Source organism: Stegostoma tigrinum, chromosome 7, assembly GCF_030684315.1.
Source record: "Stegostoma tigrinum isolate sSteTig4 chromosome 7, sSteTig4.hap1, whole genome shotgun sequence".
In the NCBI taxonomy this organism is placed as follows: domain Eukaryota; kingdom Metazoa; phylum Chordata; class Chondrichthyes; order Orectolobiformes; family Stegostomatidae; genus Stegostoma; species Stegostoma tigrinum.
In genome coordinates, this window is record NC_081360.1 from 29,036,146 (window position 1) to 29,059,287 (window position 23,142).

At 41.1% G+C, this 23,142-nt stretch overlaps 2 protein-coding genes across 9 annotated transcripts in view; one reads left to right on the forward strand and one right to left on the reverse strand.

Annotated features, from left to right (window-relative positions):
* The window catches only part of tbccd1 (TBCC domain containing 1), a 66,531-nt gene that overhangs the window by 8,490 nt on the left and 34,899 nt on the right, over nt 1-23,142 (reverse strand). For 2 of the 8 annotated variants that reach the window (XR_009445931.1, XM_048533992.2), the window contains exons 1-4: nt 17,595-18,246; nt 13,452-13,789; nt 11,782-11,931; nt 1,878-2,244 (exon numbers count right to left, since the gene is read on the reverse strand). Coding sequence is in view for 7 of the 8 variants with exons in the window: in XM_048533992.2 (XP_048389949.1) it covers nt 1,878-2,244; nt 11,782-11,931; nt 13,452-13,789; nt 17,595-17,769 (1,030 nt within the window). In the remaining variant the exon portion in view is untranslated. Of the gene's footprint in view, nt 1-1,877; nt 2,245-11,781; nt 11,932-13,451; nt 13,790-14,678; nt 16,554-17,594; nt 18,247-18,267; nt 18,467-23,142 lie in introns of those variants that run through there. The other 6 variants (XM_048533996.2, XM_059647137.1, XM_048533997.2 and 3 more) reach the window with 5 other exon arrangements.
* Nucleotides 20,853-23,142, forward strand: part of dnajb11 (DnaJ heat shock protein family (Hsp40) member B11) — a 36,068-nt gene continuing 33,778 nt past the window's right edge. The window contains exons 1-2 of the mRNA XM_048533998.2: nt 20,853-21,095; nt 21,361-21,517. Coding sequence (XP_048389955.1) covers nt 21,031-21,095; nt 21,361-21,517 — 222 coding nt within the window. The 5' untranslated portion in view covers nt 20,853-21,030. The remainder of the gene's footprint in view (nt 21,096-21,360; nt 21,518-23,142) is intronic.

Here is a 23,142-nt window from a genome sequence, read left to right on the forward strand (position 1 = left end):
AAGTAGGCAACTGACTCAGCAACAATGAAAGAGAGGCTAATTTTATCTAAGTTAAAATGGTGTGCGACTTGAAACTGATGGTGTTAAATACTTGCTACCTTTGTCCATCTAAAAAGTAGGTCACAGGTTTGGGATGTGCAACTTGTTGGCCTTTCATTAAATGTAGAAGTTCCGTCTGCTGTGTCTAGAGTGGGCGCATAAACCAGAGGAGGGCAAGGATACAAAGAGAACACAACTGCAGGATGGTTTGAAGAGGATGGATCAAACTTTGGAGATGTGAGGGAAACTGCCAGAGGAGTGCAGGGCTGCAAGAAGGGAGGAGAAGTCTAATAAATGAGTTAGTGAAAACGTACCCCAAAAACCAAATAGTAAACCTTGAAAAAAAAGTCTCTTTCTAAAGAATCCCTTTAAAAACCGGGGATGGACAAAGTCACACGACACCAGGTTATAGTCCAACAAGTTTATTTAAGATCTCAAGCTTTCAGATCATAGCCCCTTCGTCAGCTGAAGTGAGAGAGAAGCACACAGAATTTATGGGCAGAGAGATCAAAAGATCTTACAAATGATGTGACTGCAGTGTCGAATAATAAGTCCTGCAGGTGATCCAAAGTGTCAGACGGTGTGAGTAAAGTGTCAACAGCTGAATAACCAGCGAAGGGTAATCTGATTAAATGAGGCAGAGGGATAATTACAAAAAATTAAAACTAAAGTGGTGCTGGAGACAAACCAAACAACTAAATAATAATGCTAAGTGATACCTTTATTCAGAGTGGCAGCTTTTCCTTCAGAGTTGAAAAAAAAACTACTACCATGTTAATACGTAAGGCATCTTAACATTTGCGAAAACAATTATGACTATATTTTCTTCCGAATCTAAAATATTATTGTTTTCAAACCTGCTGGATACCCAAGTAAGTTCTAGTGATATGCATTTTGGCAGCTTTTGGCATTGTTCAAATTATGTTTCATAGGTCAACGACTCAAAAGGACCCAATCTTAAGTGAATTAATTTGGATTAAGTTAAGAGTAACACAGGTAAAATTGGACTTTAACAATTCAAAAAGGTAAATTATATATCATTAGCTTAAATTGTTGAAATGTATTAATTGAGTCAATTTGCTCAACAGAAGACCTATCACCGTGAACTAAAGTCAGAGGGGTGGGAAAAGAAATGCAGTGCTTAATTGATCTACTTTAGACATCCCTCATAATAATGTCTTTTCTCCACCCCACAGATTGTACAGCTGGTCTGTTTTTGAAAGACCAGGAAGCCTGTCATTATATACTATATTGGACAATGGAACGACTGGGAATCACAGATGTTAATTATCACCTTAAATGTTACTTCCAATTTTCAGAGATGTTAAAGAGTGCTTTTGGGGAGAGGACAGAGAGTGTACCCATTAAGCCAAAGTAGTTAAAAAAAAAATCACTTTGGACAGCTTCCCACAAACTTGTTTAAACCATCAGCAAATTCTTGAGAATGATTTATTGTTTTCACTTCCTTAGTATGATGGTGTATATTAATGAGAGGGGGACAGGGAATAAAAAGAGTAGAAAAATGGAAAAACAAATCCTGCCAGCCTTGACAATATGGGAAGTGTTTTCAGGAAAATGTAGCAAAAGTCTTGTGGTAATATTTGAATGGAATGACTATTTTTATGAGCCAGTGAGAAAGTGTATGAAATGCTACCTGAACTTCAGGAAAAAGAACAGAATCAACACATCGTATTCAGGTCCTACATGCCAACACCCACGACAAGTTGTTTTGCAGAGAGTTCCTTGTCATAAATATTTGTGCTGACTTGAAGTAATTGAAACTCAGATTTCAATGAGTTCTACAGCTTTTGCTTTCAAGTCTAATCCAGTTAAATTACCTTGCTGCGCCCATGCCAGTTTCTTCCCTTTTCGAAAGCAGACTGCAGTGCCAAATGGATTTGGTCCCAGCACGCTTCTCAACCAGCTCTGTAGTTTATGGAAACAGAACATCTTGGAAAGTCTGGAGTAGCCAGATGTGGCTAGAATTGGTTGCCAGAGAGCCAGTTCGTGTACAGGATAAATTACTTCATTCTGACCAACACTTCCTTCAATGAGAAAGTTCAATGCTTTAACTGCTTCTATAGATATCATACTGTCATGGGTTGTGTGGTATGAAGCAGTGAGTTGTTCAGGGTCTAGGAGAAGCTCCAACAACTCTGACAAGTGGTTCAGAACAAATGCCAGATGGTTGTGGTCATCCATATTCTGGAACGTACAAAGACAAAATGTCAATTTTCAACAATTTATTATGAAACATTCAGTACTGGATTATTTATATCCCATAAAATATTTGAGTAAAATAGTAACAATGGAAATTATCCCTGGCTGCAACTGAGAAAACATTTCAAGGCATAATCAAGTAACTTGGTACAGATCAATTTATGTTTGAACTTAAAAATTGGGTGTAAAGGTTGATGGAACAAACAAAAACATTTTTTCAAGAAGATTAATTTTTTTCAGAACAATTACCATACAGAATAGAACAAAGTGACTAACAGGCCAGTGGCACCTGACCTGAAAGAATCTGTCTGACTTTAGGAAACGTTGAAAAATGACAGCATTTCCAAACACAGATATTCTCCACCTCAATGACTGGAAAAACAACTCAAATCTATTGTTTCTATGTACACCAATGAATGTTTGACAAATCATGATATCATGCGCCAAAATTAGGCTTCACTTTGTGACGGCAGATTAGGAACTAAAACTGGCCATAAGACAGAAGACAAAGGGTACTTTTAAATACCCAGGGTTTCTAATCAAATTTTATCATAAGCAGGGTGTACAAAGTGTCTTGCTACATCGTCCTTTTGCTTCGTTTAAGTACTCATCAGAAATCTGAAGGAGTACACTGTGTTTATAATTATTGTATTACCAAACAGAAATTGCTGAAAAACTCAAGCAGGTCTAGCAGCATGTGTGAAGAGAAAGCAAAGTTAATGTTTCAGCTCCAGTGAGCCTTCATCAGAATGCCATAATTGCCAAATGTAGTGACACCAAGTTGTACAGAAAAATCTAGAAAAAGGATAAGAAAAAACTTGTATAGACTGGCATATATTTTTGTAAACAGTTTTCAATATAAGCTAATAACTTCACGTTTGGTTAAGTGCACTTAATTGGGAGCACAGAATAGAACATGGGTGGGTGTGAGTTAAAATGGGGGAAAAGGTGTGACAGTGGGTACTCATTGCTCCATCAAATCTTCTCAGGCAAACAGTCTTGGTTTGGCTTGGGTGAGCCACTTGTAGATAAATAGAATAGGAAATCAATAGTGTAGTGGCATTGTTGATGGTCTCGTAATCCGGATACCGAGGTAATGTTCTGGGGACCCAGGTTCAAATCCCACTATGACAGATGGTGCAATAATAAAACGGAATTAAAAGTCTAATGATGACAACTGTCGATACTGTAAAAACCCATCTAGCAATGATTTACAGGTCTGGCCTACATGTGACTCCAGACCCACAACAATGTGGGTGGCTCTTAACTGGCCTCTGAAATCATCCAGTAAACCACTTAAAAGAAATCACACTGAAGCCACTAAAATATATCAAAAAGGAATTAAACCAGACAAACTACCTGGAAACGACAGCAAACTCAGCCCTATTAAATCTACGTAGTCTTCCCTACAAACATTTGGGGTTAGTCGCAGACTAGTCAAACAATAGTTTGACACTGAACTACTCATGGAATCATACGATACAGATAATGTCCCAAATAACACCATTGCCATCCCTGTCCCACCAGGAATACAGACTGAACAGAGGTGGTGGCACAATGGCAAACACACAAAGGGGAGAGTTGCTCTGGGAATCTTCAACATTGACTCCAAGCCTCATGATATATCAAAGCATCAGGCTGAATATCATGTATGACCCCCTGCAGCTGATGAATCACTGTTTCTCCATGTTGAATGCCACTCGGAGGAAACACCAAGGGACAGGGGTGGCAAAATGAACTCTGGGTGGGGAACTTCAATGTCCACTAACAGGAGTGGGTCAGCAACAGCACTGCTAACAGAGCTTGTCAAGTCCTAAAGCACAGTTGCTTGACTTGGTCCATGGTCAGTGGCAAAGGAGCAAATAAGACAGAAAAAACATATCTGACGTTCATCCTATCCTCACCAATCTGCCTGTTGCAAGTGCATCGGCCCATGGCATATTAGTAAGAAACGAACTATGAGTAACCACCACACGGTCCTTGTGGAGACAAAATCCCATCTTTACAATGAGGATTCCATCCATTTGGTGTAAAGCACTGTCAATGTGCAAAAATAGGAGAAACTTTCAACTGATCTAGGAACTCAAGATAGGGTATCTGAGGCACTGTAGGCCATTAGCAGCAGCAAAATTGTTGTCAAACACAATCTGCTACCTCATGGCTCAATAGACCCCCATTCTACCATTACCATTAAGCCAGGCAATCAACCCTGATTTAGTAAAGTTGAAAGAAGCAACACTAAGCATTCCCAAAAATGAGGCACCAACCTGTCAAAGCTACAACACAGGACGGCTGGCATGTCAGACAGCAAGAAACAGTGAGGGCTAAATGATTCCAGAACCAACTGATCAGATTCAAGCTCTGGAGCCCTGAAACATTCAGTTGTGAATGATGGTGGAAACTTAAGCAACTCACTGGAGGAGAAAGGTCCATATATATCCCCATCTTCAAGATGGGAAGTCAACCAATTAGTGCAAAAGATAATACTTAAGTATCTACAACAAACTTCAACAAGAAGTGCCAAGCAGATAATCAATTACAGCTCCTCTGGAGATTGCCTGTCTTCAGCCAATTTCAAGACACCACGAAACTGCTGAAGACACTGAGAACTATAGAGGCTATGGGCCCCATCAGCCTATTGCAACAATAGTACTGAAGACATGCCCCTCGTCAATCTGTTTCAGTACAGCAACAAACTTGTCAACTACTAGACAAATGTGGATAATTGGGCAGCCCATGAGTTCTACACAAAAAAAAAGGTCACTTGGCCAATGGTCACCCCATTTGTCCGTTCCACCATTCATAAAAAGTGATGGATGGGATCATCAACCGTGCTATCAAGCAGTATTCCTCGGCAATAACTTCTCATTCATGTTCAGACTGGGTTCAGCCAGGTGCATTCTTCTCGTGGCCTCATTAAAGCTTTGGATCAAAGACAGGCAAAAGAGCTTAAATCCAGAGGTGAGGATAGTGTGATTGCTCTCAACATCAAGACTGCATTTACCTACGTGGAATCAGCCAGCCCTAGCAAAACCAAGAATCAATGGGAACCAGGATGAAAACTGTCAACTGACTGGAATCATACCTAGCATCAAAGGAAGAAGGTTCTGGTTGCTGGAGGTTAGCCTTCTCAGCTCTAGGACATTTCTGCAGGAGTTCCTCAGAGTGAGATCATAAGCCCAGCCATCTTCAACTGCTTCATCGATGACCTTCCTTCCATCATAAGGTCAGAACTGGAGACGTTTGCTAACGATTGCATATCGTTCAGCACTGTTCACGACTCCTCAAATATTGTAACATTCTATCTCCGATTACAAGACTTGGATAACATCCAGGTTTGGGCAAATAAGTGCCAAGTAACATTTGTGCCAAACAATGCCAGAGCATGAGCATCTCTAAGAACAGAGAATCTAACCATCGCCCTTTGACATTTAATGATATTCTCATAACTGAATCCCCCACTATCAAGGTTCTACATTAACCAGAAACTGATTAGCCATATAAATGCATTGGCTACAAGAGTATGCCAGAGACTAGGCTTCCTGCAGCAGTTAACTGCTCTCCACAAAGCGTACCTATCAAGTGCAAAACACAAGTCTGGAGTGGATGCCTGGATGCCAATTTGTCTGGATGAGTGAAGCTCCAACGACACTTGGGAAGCTTTACACCATTCAGGACAAAGCAGCCCAGACAATTAGCTGACATCCACAAAACATTCACTCCATCCACTACCAGCACACAGGAGCAGCAGTGTGTACTACCTCCAAGATGCCCCACAGGATTTCAGCAAGGTATCTTGGACAGGACCTATGACTACTACCATCTAGAAGGACAAGGGCATGTTGACTTGGAAATATTCTATTTTCCATTCTTTCAGTGACTCCAGGTCAAAATCCTGGAACTTCCTCCCTGATAGCATTGTGGGTGTCCAATAAATGGACTGCAGCAGTTCAAAAAGGCCTTACACCATCTTTTCATGGTCAACTAGGGAAGGCAATAAATGCTGGCTTTCAGCCAGCAACACCCACATCTCATGAATGAATAAAAGTAAAATTAGGACTATCATTATGGGTTTTACAAGAATTTTCCTTCATTTAGGGTGTGTGTCCAGATTTTGTAAGATTGAGTAATATTTCCAACAATTAAAAATATTTACTTGATTTATCAAGCAGGGAACTAAATTACATTTTGTTGAGCACGTTAGTTGTAAACACTTTGTGTAAGGAAGAAAGTAATTTGTCCCAAATAAAAACTAAGGTCACTGGTTTATGGTTTTGTGGTTACTTTTATGGCTTAGGTTAACAAATATGAAAGAAATTTTGAAGTTTATGTAACTTTTACTCAAAGACACAACTGTGTTTTAAAATGTTTACTGAAAACAAAAGTGCTGGAAATCACAACAGGCAAGCAGCATTCATGCAGAGAAAGCAGGCTAACATTTTGAGTCTAAAATGATGACTAAAATGTTTAATTTTGTAACTTAGGAAGTATGCAACAGGTCTATGTACGTTACACTGGTATGGTTATTTGAAGCTTCAATTTGTTTTAGGTATCTATGATTGTTGTGGAGTCACATGCAGTTCTTCTAGTTAAAGGATATTGATAGGTTTTGAAGAATATTCTGAGATATGCGTTGGGATATCTAGTACGACAGTAAATCACTGGGAGTTGGCACTACATGCTCTAGGCTGGGTCAAAATCCTGGAATTCACTCCCTAATGGCATTGTGGATCAAACCAAAGCAAGTAGACTGCAGCCGTTCAAGAAGTCAGCTTACCACCACCTTCTCAAGGGCAACTAGGATGAACAATAAATGCTGGCCAGCCATCGACGTTCTCATCCCATGAACAAATAAAAAAGGCAAATATATACATTGTTCTACTGGTGTGACCTTATCCTGCTGAAATTTTATGGAGTTAGTAAGCTAGGAGAAGGAAAATCATCTTACAAAGTGATCAGCATGTCAAAGAATGAATCAGATGATAGTAAGAAGTAATGTCACCAAAATTAACATTACTTTTAAAGAAACTAACGAGGAATTGGGCAGATTTATTTGCCAAATCAAAAGTGACAGTGCTACACTAATAAGTTAATGAAAATTTGGGGTATCTCTGATCATAAACAAGAGAAGAGGCCGACCAGGATTAACAGACTGTGCTTCTGATGTGTACAACATACAAGGAAACACTGAAGACAGGAGAGAAACTTCAATCAATAGAACAGAACCTGTGTTTAGTCAACCAGTACAACCAACTGGATCAACTGAAAACCACTGCTTTTATCAAGTATTATTTCTTTTGTACGCATTACAATAAACTTAATAAAATTATTTAAAAATTTGGAAATCTGCACCTGAAATGGGAATTAGAACTAATCAGGGCAAGCAAATGTTAATATTGAGCTTGAGAGAACCAATCTATAATCGTAACTGACATAGTTCTTAAAGTTTAAAATGAACCTCAATATCTTTCATTCTGGCTCACCCACTCCACGAAGAATATTCTGACCCTTAAGAACCATAGATACTTATAGCAGAGGGAGGTAATTAGGTCCAGGCAGTGCAACAAGTCCAAACTCCAACCTAAAAACACTGAGTTATAAACAAAGTCTTAATGCAACAGATAGGCATTCATTAGTGAAATGTGGCAATTAAAGCAGTCTGATCCAGGTATTTGGAAGCTTATAAAGATCAATGAGTTGATTGAGATAGTTAGGATAAGGCCCACCACATGAATGGAGGAACCATGGAAGAAACCATGTCTGGAAATTTTTTGTTCTCAGAATAACTAAGTCAATGGAACAGGATTTGAGATTGAATTTTAGAGTTGTTATGGTGGAATGAGGTGAACTTCTAGAAAAACAGGCAGCTGCAGCATGAAGGAAGCAAGAGTAGATTGTTTTGGATAATAATTAACAAGGCTGGGACCCAGAAAATAAAGATTTTTTGATGAGAAAATTTGAATCATCTGGAGGAAGTGATACAGGCAAACATCGTGGGCCTTATGACTATCTTTTATATGCAACAAAAATGGAGGTTAAAGCTCAAAACCACTAATTAAATTGTATTTATGAAGATTTAAAAGAATACATCTTAAACTTGCACAACACAACTCATTCAAATTCATGTTTTAATAAGCAAGAAACTGACTTAATCCTAAATAGAGATTTTACAATACACAAAAATGTTAACTTTTGAATTTAACAATTCATAAAGTTAACAGTGAACTGCAAGAATGTATCTAGACTGGCACTGATAGGAAATATCCCCAATAAACTGGCACGTTCCATTTGTGAAAAATACAGAATTTATATCCATGATCTTAACTTTTTTTCCATGCAATTTTAAAAACTCCACTGTAATTATTTAGAAATTAGTTTTGAGATAGGGGAGTGCAGAACTGGTATACTTATTTTATGCTCATCAACTAAAAGTTCAAGTTAAATAAAGTGAATTATACTGCGTAGAAGCAGCAAAGTACTTCAGATGCTGGAATCTGTAGTGAAAACAACAAATGCTGGAAGATCATAGCAGGTCAGTCAGCATCCATGCAGAGACGGCAAGCTAATGTTTCAAGTCTGGATGACTCGTCATCAGAATGAAGTGTGGAGAGGGCAGCATTCATGCAATGGGGTGGTGGTATACTGCGCTGGGAGGGAAAAGATTTTGGTAGTAAATCATTCATGACCTCATCACCTCAGGGGACCTCCCACCCACAGCCTCCAACCTCACTGTTCCCCAAACCCGCACGGCCCGTTTCTATCTCCTTCCCAAAATCCACAAACCTGCCTGCCCTGGTCGACCCATTGTCTCAGCCTGTTCCTGCCCCACCAAACTCATCTCCACCTATCTGGACTCCATTTTCTCCCCTTTGGTCCAGGAACTCCCTACCTACATCCGTGACACCACCCATGCCCTCCACCTCCTCCAGGACTTCCAATTCCCTGGCCCCCAACACCTCATTTTCACCATGGACGTCCAGTCCCTATACACCTGTATTCCACATGCAGAGGGCCTCAAGGCCCTCCGCTTCTTCCTGTCCTGCAGGCCCGACCAGTCCTCCTCCACCGACACCCTCATCCGCCTAGCCGAACTCGTCCTCACCCTCAACAACTTCTCTTTCGATTCCTCCCACTTCCTACAGACTAAGGGGTTGGCCATGGGCACCCACATGGGTCCCAGCTATGCCTGCCTCTTTGTAGGTTACGTGGAACAGTCCCTCTTCCACACCTACACAGGCCCCAAACCCCACCTCTTCCTCCGTTACATTGATGACTGTATCGACGCCACCTCTTGCTCCCCAGAGGAGCTCGAACAGTTCATCCAATTCAACACCTTCCACCCCAACCTTCAGTTCACCTGGGCCATCTCCAACACATCCCTCACCTTCCTGGACCTCTCAGTCTCCACCTCAGGCAACCAGCTTGTAACTGATGTCCATTTCAAGCCCACCAACTCCCACAGCTACCTAGAATACACCTCCTCCCACCCACCCTCCTGCAAAAATTACATACCCTATTCCCAATTCCTCCGCCTCCGCCGCATCTGCTCCCACGATGACGGATTCCACTCCCGCACATCCCAGATGTCCAAGTTCTTCAAGGACCGCAACTTTCCCCCCCCACAGTGCTCGAGAATGCCCTTGACTGCATCTCCCGCAACACATCCCTCACACTCCGCCCCCGCCACAACCGCCCCAAGAGGATCCCCCTCGTTCTCACACACCACCCCGCCAACCTCCAGATACAACGCATCATCCTCCGACACTTCCGCCATCTACAATCCGACCCCACCACCCAAGACATTTTTCCATCCCCACCCTTGTCTGCTTTCCGGAGAGACCGCTCTCTCCGTGACTCCCTTGTTTGCTCCACACTGCCCTCCAACTCCACCACACCCGGCACCTTTCCCTGCAACTGCAGGAAATGCTACATTTGCCCCCACGCCTCCTCCCTCACCCCTATCCCAGGCCCCAAGATGACTTTCCATATTAAGCAGAGGTTCACCTGCACATCTGCCAATGTGGTATACTGCATCCACTGTACCCGGTGTGGCTTCCTCTACATTGGGGAAACCAAGCGGAGGCTTGGGGACTGCTTTGCAGAACACCTCCGCTCGGTTCGCAATAAACAACTGCACCTCCCAGTCGCAAACCATTTCCACACCCCCTCCCATTCTTTAGATGGCATGTCCATCATGGGCCTCCTGCAGTGCCACAATGATGCCACCCCAAGGTTGCAAGAACAGCAACTCATATTCCGCTTGGGAACCCTGCAGCCCAAAGGTATCGATGTGGACTTCACCAGCTTCAAAATCTCCCCTTCCTCCACCGCATCCCAAAACCAGCCCAGTTCGCCCCTCCCCCCACTGCACCACACAACCAGCCCAGCTCTTCCCCTCCACCCACTGCATCCCAAACCCAGTCCAACCTGTCTCTGCCTCCCTAACCTGTTCTTCCTCTCACCCATCCCTTCCTCCCACCCCAAGCCGCACCTCCATCTCCTACCTACTACCCTCATCCCACCTCCTTGACCTGTCCGTCTTCCCTGGACTGACCTACCCCCTCCCAACCTCCCCACCTATACTCTCCTCTCCACCTATATAATAAAATGTGAGGCTGGATGAACACAGCAGGCCAAGCAGCATCTCAGGAGCACAAAAGCTGACGTTTCGGGCCTAGACCCTTCATCTGATGAAGGGTCTAGGCCCGAAACGTCAGCTTTTGTGCTCCTGAGATGCTGCTTGGCCTGCTGTGTTCATCCAGCCTCACATTTTATTATCTTGGAATCTCCAGCATCTGCAGTTCCCATTATCTCTCTCCTCTCCACCTATCTTCTTTTCTCTCCATCTTCGGTCCGCCTCCCCCTCTCTCCCTATTTATTCCAGAACCCTCACCCCATCCCCCTCTCTGATGAAGGGTCTAGGCCCGAAACGTCAGCTTTTGTGCTCCTGGGATGCTGCTGGGCCTGCTGTGTTCATCCAGCCTCACATTTTATTATCTTGGATTCTCCAGCATCGGCAGTTCCCATTATCAAAGATTTTCAGATTAAGTGATCAGAATGTGAGAACAGCATAACAATGGTGTGTCTAACTGCTAGACTTGAAAGAAGACAGTCCCACTGGGGTGGGAGCAGGGGAGAGAGGACATGGTGACAGAGAACGTAACAAGTAAAGATAAAAGACAAGGAAGAAATAGGAATTTGCTTGCAATTTGATGGTGTTGAACTTAATCTTAAGTCTGGAAGGCTGTAAAGTGCTTAGTCTGAGGGTGAGTTGTTGTTCTTCCAACTTGCATTGTGGCTCGCTGGAGCACAGGAGCACGTCAAAGACAGAAAAGTGGGCATGCGATCAGGACGCTGTGTTGAAATGACTGACTACAGGGAATGTCGGGGTCATGCTTGTGCACAGACCAGAGCACTGAATAGCTAATTAAAAATTAGTACAATTAATTAAAGCAGTTTCCTTGTTTGTGTACTTTCTTTTCATTAGTCAGGCAGCATTTTATTCATCATACAAAAACCTACCTTGTTCTGAGAATTAGATTTTCCATCCAGATCAGGTGATGGACACCTGGGACTTGGCCATTCCTCTCCAATCAAGGATGTTCGAAGAGAAACTTTGTTCAGCTGCTGTACGTACAGAAACAGCAGGAATTGCAGCGTGTCTACTGACAGCTGGGAGGTTAAAAAAAGGCTAAATTTAAATTAGCGTTTGTTTAAAAATTGCAGAATATATAAATGCCCCCATGAAGTATCTCACCGAAATACAATACATAAAATTTAAGGCGATCTTTTTAATAACTTCACAATAAAACCTATTTAATTGTTATTAATAATTCTAATGAATTAACATTGAGGCCTTGTCAAAAACATATTGCTGATTTCATTTCTTTTTCATTTTAAAGCTACCATCATTAAAAGATCCATTGTAAAAGCCTTCTCTTCAATCAAGATACATGTCTGGATAGCCTCAAGAAGATATATCCTTAATTTTTCCTGAATTTCCTCAAACCTAGTGAAAAGGATATCATCTGACTTCCCAGATTTCTTTATTACCCCTATTTAGTCTTGTGCCTAAAATACTTATCCAGTTCTATGCAGACCAGGCGTTTCTCATACACCAACTTTAATCTGTGTTAAGTACAAAAATCCGGTTACTGTGGAAGGAGGAAGCAGTTATATGCAAAGGTTAGCTAGGGATATTGTATTTCAATATAGCAGATTTATTGTAAATTACAGTTTTTTTAAAAAATGCTGGTAGAATGATTACAGTTAATCTTTGATCACTAGCTTTGTACTTTATTTAAGAATTCAGTTAGAAGGGAATTAAAAGAGATGAAAGAAGATTATATTTTACAAACCCATCTGTATATCTACAATGGAAAAACTACTTGAAATTTACAGTGCTAATTAAACTGAACAATTTTCAAGTGCAATTTTTCAATAAGACCTGGAGGGACTCTCACTTATCAAGTGAAACTTGTGTGAACTTGACTGTCACTGTGCCATCCTTTCATTATAGTTCTTTAGCTAACATGGCAGCAGACTTAATCATAAATATGTCTAGCATCAGAATCTTTGGTCCTCCTCCAATGGACACCAAATACAGTTTGGCTTTTTTTCCGCATTGGGATACATGTTTCCATAGCTAACTTCTCAGATTCACTATTCCATTTTCTGCCCAAGACTGAATGAAGGCAACTTAAATTTGACAAAAAGTCATGGCAGATATTGAATTTGAATTCCTTGCCACAGCTTGGAGTCAAAATTCTTAAATTAGGGGTGTTTAGTCATTGCTATTTCATTTAAATATTTTGTTTTGTTTCATAAAAGGTAACGTCAACTGCATACAGAATAAATGACGAAGAATTAATAAGGCTGCTTCCTAAATAAATATACCTGATGATTTCAGAGATCATGAAGGATCTATAATAGATTTGCACTAATAACTGTCAATCTAATATAGAAGTGAAGTCACTCACTCGGTTCCTTTTTAACAAGGCACATCCACAATTTAGGGTCTACATGGAGATAGTTATGTGTCAGCATACCTCAGCAGTGCTCTTAGTTGTTTATAATCACTACTCAAATTTCATAAAGCCAGCCAGTAGTATATTGCAGGAAATTTTTAAGTGATACTTACATTTTTCTATTGCATAGTAAAATGATGTATTCACCAAAATTAAAGTCAATACCTTATTTTTCAGTTTGTCAATTTCCTCTTCCGACCTGCAATGAGATACTGCCTCAGCCCACTCCAGCCTCTCCTCTGAACTTCTCTCTAAAAGGCTGTCAAATGTTTCAAAATACAGCCAAGCCAAATATTCAGCCAGTTGCAACTTTCCACAAGCAATGTGCCTCCACATAGGCCAAGAAAGTCTGGGATAACCACCATCTCCTCCCTTTGTTCGAACATATGTTGCCATTTTTCGAAGATAGTGCATACTGAATTTTGAAGGAGGTGGGATCTGCAATACCCCAACAATGAAGGTTTCATATTTGACCCAAAGACAAACACTTGACTGCTCCATTTCTGCAGAAAAGAAAATACTTTACTTCAGAGTTGGTTTAGTTACAGCAATAGAAGCCAGAAATGATTTTCATCCCAAGAGTCACTCTAGTGTATTGCTAATGCTGATTTCAATCAGTTGCATCGGATTGAATTGGCTGAAGTAAATTCCTGTTTTAGTGTTCCTCCTCCATGTTGGTCAGCGACTGGCACCCCAATTTGCCTTCACCAACAAGATTTCATTTTAAGGTTGTTTTGAATCGGGTGACTTGACTGGCAATATGTATCTGTCTCTTCTACTCCTTTACCCCTCTTCTCAATGTTAACGCTCCAGTTCCCGGATAGTGATGCTCCCTGACTCTTTCTCTTGATGTCAACACTCTGACTTGGTTAATTCCCACAAGTTAAAGCTGCTCATTTTGCCTTGCACTGTTTATGTCCAGAGCCCTCACACTAAATTTTCAGGAGAAGGAAGTCATGAGTGGTAGAGGCGGGGAATTAGGTTCATGAAGAGGAAGGTTCCACAGCAGCTGGAAGGATTGGAGAAAGAGAGGAATTAAGATAAAGGAGAAAAGCGTTGGCAAAAGGGAGTATCATGGAGCAGGACATTTGGAAAGCAGAGGTTGGGCAAGAAGAATGGATGATGAACAGAAGAAGCAACAAAGGGGAGGTAATTAATAAGTTAGGATATTTCTTGTATTTTTTACATTTTCAAGTTACGTTACGTTGCTAAATTGTTATTGGTATTTCAACAGGATTTGTTAAAAATTACTTTTCCTGATGCAAAAGGTCCTGTAGAAACTAACTGCAGCTTTTACACCAGTTTTAATGGGCAAGACCAACTTGATTAAAGTTGTTTGAATAAAGTTGAACTTTTTCAGGAACATGATAACATCATCAAGTGAGGACTTACTGTCTGCAATTTTAATTTTCACCACCTTTTCTATTACCAAATTTATTCTATTTTTCTGTTTCAATGAAGAATAATCCCACAAGAACAGTCAAAAATAGTTTACTTTGAAGAATCTTTTCAGCTATGTGGAGATTATTTATCTGAAAGAAAACATAAATATTAATTAAAATGAAACTACCATCTCAAATGTGATTCCAATAAATAGTTTGACGATACTCAAAAGTTTGCTCATTGAAAACATATTCACACTCTCCTAGTGAAGAAAAATTATGTTTGTGAATCAAATATGAAGTCATATGAACACTGCACAGAGGGAAAAAAAAAGAGTTGGAGGAAATGTACTGTAGAAACTAAAATGATCCCCAACAACCACCAAAAGAAAAAAATTAAAGTAATTCACTAGTTTTCTTATTATTGTGTCTTGCACCTCTGTAATGCAAAACCCTTCAGGTATACTGAATCTCTACAGTGTTCATATCAGTAACATTGAGCCCAGATTTTAATCATTATTAGAATGATAAATAACATTGAAATTGCAGTGCTTGGATCAGCCTTTGTGCCTCCCTGGTCTCCTACTGGAGTTGCACTCAGACAGCTAAACTAACGAAATTGCGACATTGATATAAAAGGTACAAACTAAAGTTTAGAAGGAGATTGCATACAGATTTTGTTTCCTTGGAGGTGCTAAATTTTAAACTGTAGTCAGGATTAATCCAATAAATTTGTTAAAGGTGTTCCACTATGACTCCAGGTTATATTAACTTCTCTGTACTTCGGTACCTAGGTATTGGAGAGATTCAGAGACAACCTGTAAATATTAAATCAGCATGCTTTTTAAGCAGAGAATCTCAAAACCAAGATTAACGTAAAATTTGATTCCAGCCTCAGGCGACTGTCTGAGTGGAGTTTGCACATTCTCCCCGTGTCTGCGTGGGTTTCTTCCGGGTGCTCTTGTTTCCTCCCATAGTCCAAAGATGTGCAGGTTAGGTAGATTGGCCGTGCTAAATTGCCCATAGTGTTCGGGGGGGTGTGGGTTATAGGGGAATAGGTCTGGGTGGGATGCTTCAAAACAAAGCTACATAGATTAGGTGACAGCTTACTTCAGTCTTAAAAAGGTTGGAGATTGTAGGAAGGAGGAAAAAAAAGTGAAAAAGGGCTTCAACAGATTAGAGGATCAAAAGAGTTAAATAAGAAATAATTTGCAGGGATTATGGAAGCATTGTAGATAGTTAAGTGGGTTTACATTATTTAAGGCTAGAGTACCATTTCATAAATGAAAGTTCAAATCCATCCACAGCAACTGGGGAATTTAAATTATTTGACATTTGCCATCTTGAGTTCAAATGCAGGTAGCTTTGCATAGTGCTTTGGCCCAGTTTCTCTGGCTAAACATACAATTCTTCTAGCATAATACAACCTTCTTACTGTAGTTCACTGTTTATTGAAGTGGCAGCTGTCATAAGGGAGGTGCTGCTCAGGAACAGGCTCTCTGTTATCAAAGTTTAAGGTACAGTTGGTGGCTAGGGTGTCAATGTGGCCAGGCTCTATGTACTGGACAGCAGAGGAGTGGGCTGAACAGCACCAGTGCAATTGGATGTTACAGCATCAACTAACAACCACTACGCATCCAAAGCCTGTGATACTTGAGGAACTCATGGGGGTGGGGCGTCAAAGTGGCTGGAGTGTCTGGTGAGCTTCCAGGTGCACTGATTCCTTTTTGTTTGGAATTTGACATTGGCACCTGAAACCAAAACCTCCCTTGGGATCCTGCATCACACAATTTACCTTTTTATCTTTCAAAACAACAGTGTTTTCCTGTATGGGCTGCTGCACAATTTCCACTTCCTTTTTAGAGATAACAAAGTGTCGAGCTGGATGAACACAGCAGGCCAAGCAGCATCTTAGGAGCAGGAAGGCTGATGTTTTGGGCCTAGATCCTTCAGTAGATAAAATGATGAAAGGTCTAGGCCCGAAACGTCAGCCTTCCTGCTCCTATAATGCTGCTTGGCCTGCTGTGTTCATCCAGCTCTACACCTTGTTATCTTGGATTCTCCAGCATCTGCAGTTCCTATTATGTCCTGGAATAAGTTTTTACCTTCTGGCAACAGAAATACCCAGTGGACAGCTTTTTTATAAGGAAATCCTCTTCTTTCCATCAGGGATATGGGATGGAGAGTGTTACCTGCAGTAGTATCAAGCAATTTAAATTTAAAGTAGATTTACAGGCCACATTTAGCTTTTGTGACTTGGGGGAATAAATTTTTTATGTTTTTGTTTGGAATAACTTTTGTTTTTTTTAAAAAAGGGGTTGCTTTTAATTTTCTGGTTGCACTTCTGCCCAATGCTCCTGATTTATGGGCACCCTGAGAGGAGGAGGGGTGGACAGATCAAAGCACCTCCTTGTGGGATAGCTGCTCGGCATGGCCAAAGTGGACATCAACAGACTTAGCCAGCAGGCTTTGGACGGGGTGGCGGCTCTTTGCTGGTATCTGCCCCTTTTCTGAGGTCCACCAGCTCAATGAGGCCTTTAGGGGCCAGCAACCACGTTTTGATTTCGCTCTTACAAGTTTCCCTTAACCTTTTGTATTTCAGAGGCTATCTGTTATAAATCAACGTTTGTTTATTTAAAAGTGGAGATGGGGTAAGAGAAAAACAAGTCGTTTTCAAATATGCAGATTTAGCGAGAAGAAAGGGATGAACGTGACTATATACACATGCAGTTCAGATGCAAAAGGGAAAGATAATTATTAAGAAAGCAAATACAAAACAACAGTTGGACACCGTGTTTCCTGCTAGCAGCGAAGCAGTTTCCTTCCTCTCAGCACAGCCCTCCTGGGTCAGGGAAGAGGAATCTATCCGGCCCCTCAGTCACTGCAATCCCTACATGAGTCAGACCATTAACACGGCGCTCCTTACCAGGCCCGCGGAGTGTCCGGAGCTGGAGCTGGAGCTGGGCCCAGCCAGGCGGCGCCTGTCCCTGCAGTCTCCGCCGCCGCTCGCAGTGTGCAGCTCCTAGCCCGAGACACGACGGTGGGCGGCGGAACGGAGGGCTTCGGCCCACCAGAGGCAGGCGTGGCGGTAGCAGCAGCATCCTGAGGCCGTACTGCTACTTGCAACAAGCCTGTTGCATATCATCGCAGTTACAAACGGATAGGACTAACAGAGACTTTATCTCATACACAGACCGAACTACGCACATTTACAATAAGTACACCCCGGAATATCTACAAGGCGATGCAATTCTGTCCACACCTGGCCATTTCGCTATTTGGGGACTTTAAACAAATATGTTTTTGTTTGAGCTTTGGTCTTGGTTTCAACGCAACCAAGTTTCAGTTGTCTTACTCTAGCTTGTCTCGGTCACATTCCTGTAGTCGATCCGCCCGAGTCTTAACCAAGTCTTACTGGACGACAATAAGCAGGACTTTGCATTTTCAGTGTGTACACAACCTCTAGGTACTTGAAATAAGCACTTGAAAATGCTTTTAAACGGAGCAGTTTAGGCGGCATCTGCGAAGATGGAGAGACAGTGAACGTTTTCTGATACAGGACCATTCGTCGGAGCTGAAAAAAGTTAAAAATGTTCTACCTTATATTGATCCTTCTAGCTCGTAGGCTGTTCCACAAAACCTGAACCGTTAATTCTATTTCCCAGCATTTTTCTTCTTTTCTGTCTCTATATATCCACATTGCAGTATTCTGCTTCTTTTCGATTGCTTGGTACTAACATTAGATCCAAAAGGTTGTAGTGACCCTTCGTCCAGCGCTCAAACCACTCACGTGGGGCACAAAAATCTGGAACCTTATACCGGCTCCCAAAATAAAATGTTTTATCAGTAAACAGAAAATGCTAGAAATACTGAACCTCTCTGGTTGCATCAGGTGGAAAGAAAACAAAGTTAATATTTTAGATCAGCTATCCTTAAATTTCTGACAAATGCTGCCTAATCTGCAGAGTATTTTCAGCTGTTTTTTCAGTTTCCAGCAACAATATTTTACTTCTGTTTCATGAATTAACCTATGGCAATTTTACCTTCCCATGTTTCAGTATGCCTGCTTCACTAACTCTTGTTGAGAGAGTGGTCGAGGAAATTAGATATGAAAATGTAAATTATAAACATCTCCAGCATAAAAATTTCTTCCTTTCCTGACTTAGTCGATTATTTGAAGGGATGCACAAGAGATATCTCCATAGTGATACACACAACTTAGATAAAAAGGAGAGCCTGCAAAATACTGAAAATTTGATACAGAACCTGGAATTCTGCTGATAGGTTTATAAATCAAGAGTCAATTCTGATGAAGACACATAATTGAAATGTCATAACTTGTTTTCCTAATATATTTGTAGTGCTGTTTCCTCTAAATGCCTAGGTTCTGAGTTCAAGTTACACTCCAGGGCTTGAGCACAAAAATCAAGACTGAAATTTCCCGTACAAAACTGCAGAAGCATTGTACTGTTCGAAACAGTATGTCTTGTGGATATGGTGGTAAACCGAGGTCCCATCTGCCTGTTTTGTTGAATGTAAAATATCCCTTGAAACTAATTCAATGAAGAACAGGTGTATTATCCCTGGAGGCCTGGCTAACATATATCCCTCATAGACATTTTAAAAAATAAGCATAATTTGGTCACTATCCCACTGCTGTTTTTAAATTTAGATTTTATTGTCACATATACTCAGGTACAGTAGTACAATGAAAAATGTAAAAAGTCACCATTCTCTAGTGCCATCTTAGTATAAAGAGAGGAGGAAAAACACAAACAGAAATAAAAGAAACAGGCAAAACAAAAGGAAATGTCTAGATCACTCCCCCACCTCCACCATCAGTTCTTGCTCCCAGAAAAACAGTCACAAAGTCCATCCCTCAGTCTGCAAGTACTTAGATGCTCCAAGTCCCCACACATCACTGCAGCCAGAATGCCACCGCCTCTACTGTCAGATACCTGGGCCCAGCCACGTCCTGGAGCCCCACCACCGCCACTAGAACCGTGTCAGCACTGTTCGGCACCATCTTACTTCCACTAACATCGCCACCACGAGTCCGAGCTGGGTCAATCTTGGCAGTGCTGCCACTGCTGAAGCTCCCAGGTTTCCAAACGGGGCTCAAACTCCAAGTTGGGCACAGCACACTAAAGTGGCCAGTGCCTCATTCTAGCTTATGTTGCTGCCGCTTGTGGGAGTTTTCTGAGTGCAAATTGATTGCAATGTTTCCTAAATTACAGAAGTGACAGTACTTCATAGGTACTTAATGGGCTTCAAATTGCTTTGTGATATCAGGAAGTCTCAAAAATTGCCTTATAAATACAAGTCTTTTATTTCACAATAGTCAGATTTTTTCTCCTTATGAGTCTTAATTGATCCAAATCACAATCCTACAGGCAAAATGGATTGTGGATTATTTTGAAGTTTCATAATTTATTTTATGAATCCAAGATCTTTGAATACATTTATGTAAAAGCAAAATCCATCTGGTAAGGAACAAAAACTTACATTAATATTATAGCTTAGTAAAATTTCCTAAGATATTTCACCAGGTTGTACTAAGAAAACTAAATGGAGGTGACCAAGAGGAGATGCTTTTGAAGATGGAGAAAAGGTAGCAAGGCAGTTTAGAGATGCTATATATAATTGCAGACATCAAACAATAAGTTTATTTAGAATCACAGAACATGTCCACCAAAGATGACCATCTGTATCATCTTATTATTGCCAACGCACACAATTTTACTCAAAATTAGAATCTTACTCGTCCTCAAATAATTATTCAATCTTCTCTCAAAACACTTATCCACTAACGGTATTTTCCATTTTCCGGGAAGAATCCTAAACACTTCTTGGACAGCACTGTGATGCAACTAAGCTTTTGAAATAAAAAAAACTGACACAGGACTGTACATTTTCTAACGCAATAACACTTCATCATTTAACTTTAACTCAGTCTTACATGTTTCAACTTTAAAAACCTAACACGAAGCAATTTTTTAAAAAAGGCGAAAATATAAATGAGATTTTCCACCTTGTTTATTTTTAGTTCCGTTTTTGACTTATTAGAATTCTGTGCATAATTTCCTGCACGAACACACACACACAACTATACCCCCGTGCCCTCCTCTTCCTCTGCCCAACCCCTTTCCCGGTACGATAGCAAACGAATGAGAAGGTCTAGCAGTTGGAGTACGAGCTTGGACTCCGCCCCTCCTGAAAGCGTCAGGCATGAGGAAGCGGCGATGCTGTTAGGTTGCCTCTGCCGGTAGTTGCCGCTAACCAGCTCGTAGAGAGTAACGTGGGCAGCGGAGCCAAAACAACAAAAAAAAGAACAAGGAAGGGAAGGAGGAAAAGTGTGCAGCATGGCGGCGGGTGTGCGCTCTGTGTGTATTGTGCTGCTGTGTCTGAGCGGGGAGGTTCTGACAGGGTAAGTGAGAGGGAGAGATCTCCAGCTCAGGTTCCTGCAGCTCTTCCTATCTACCTTCACTTCACTGAATGAATATCATGGGTATTAACGCGTTAGAGTGACCCCCCGGTGTGATCATCGGGTGGGAACTTGTTCAGTTTTTTAACAAACAAAATTTTGCCAAGTGCGTTGTTCATCAGTCACTGAAAGGGCTGTAAGGTCTTATTTCAGTTGTGTGTATTTTCTTCATATCTCGTGTTTTTTTTTTGTTTGTGTCTGAGGACAGCCGGGATTTCTACAAGATTCTGGGGGTATCTAAAAGCGCCTCGGTGAAGGATATCAAGAAGGCTTATCGCAAACTGGCACTGCAGTTGCACCCCGACAGAAACCCCGACGATCCGGCAGCGCAGGCTAAGTTCCAGGATTTGGGGGCTGCTTATGAGGTACTGAGTAGGGGCAATGTAGGCTGAGTGTGTGTGCAATACCAGTGTAATGGTATGAGGGAGGGTTACCCGTCAGGTACATTTCGGCCTTTCCTTGTGAAGTCTCAGTCACTTCTTTTTACTTCTGAGTTATAGTGATGACAAATCTGGGAGACTGTGTGGCTTCAGCTCATTGGCTATTGGTGAAGGGGTGAGAGGTCACACTATAATCCAAGCCTGCTGGAGCAGCTGCTGTAAGATTCTCAATTTACATATTGTTTCAGTTACACATTTGCAGATCTCGTACACTTTTTAGTTTAACGTCTTTAAAACTGCATGTCCTGAAACAATACGACTATCAGTGTTTCTCCTAATAATACTTATTGTCTATTTTATACGCATGTCGTGTTTATGAATGGTAGGACACTTGTAGTGCATTTAATAGTTGAGGGCCTCCAAGTATGTTTAACTGACTAAAGCTATTTATGAAGCTTAAGCTTTTGTGCAAAGATTGTTCACTGACCTTCTGCCTAAATCTTAACACCCTCGGAGCAACAATTTATGTGAACTTCTTCCAAATTTCAGGAAGAAAGGCCTACCGTGATCACAGAATATCCCAATATTCTTTAAACAAATGAAGTTCTGTATTCCTTGATCTTGTTGGGGCCTCTTCTATAGTCTGGAAACTGAACATCACTTAGGTAACTTCTGCTAACAGTCCTCTGCTTTTGTCTGAAGATGTAATCTTGAACTCCCAATTTCTTGCTACTTCAGTTCTTTCTCCAAGTTTAACATCTATCTTTAGCTTTCTGTTTTTTTAATTAAGCTCATGAACTGTCTTTCTAAAATAATGGAATGGTTATAGCATAGAAAGAGGTCATTTGGTCTGTCATGTCAGCTGGCCTTCCAAAGGAGCACTTCATCTAGAGCCACTACTGTCTTTTTCGTGTAGTGCTGTAACATTTTCTTTTCTGGATAATGATCTAATTCCCTCCTGACAGTCAAAATTCACCCTACTTTTGCCACTCTCGGGCAGTGCATACCAGATCCTAACCTGTGTGAATGTTTCTCCTTGTGTTGCTATTGTTTCTTTTGCCAAATATCTTAAATCTGTTTTGTCTGGTTCTTGATCATTGCATTGTTGTTTTGTCCCTATCTGAACTCTGAAATTTTGGATAACTGTATTAATCTCCTCTTCAAGGAGGAAGACCTTCAGTCTGCCTTGTGTAACGGAAGTTTCTCATCCCTGGAGGCATTTTTTCTGCATCCCCTCTAATCTCTTCACTGGAAAATATGGTGCCCAGAAATAGATGTAATAGTCCAGATGAGGCTGAGCCAGTATTTGTAGAGGTTTAATAAAATTTATTGCTTGTTGACTTTACGACCATTAATGAAACCTAGGATGTCCCATCCTTTATTCGTTGTTCACTTGATGTGCCTTGCCATGTTAGGAATTTTCTTACATATTGACTTGGTCCCTCTGCTCCTGGTCTCTTTTTCAAAATTTGCATCTTTTACTTTGTATTGTTTCTCTGCTGCCTTCATGCTAAATTAATCATTTCACCCACTTCTGCATTATATTTCTCCTTTCTGACCATTTCACTATGCATATGACTTTGCTATCCTACACCATCTGCTTCATTGTT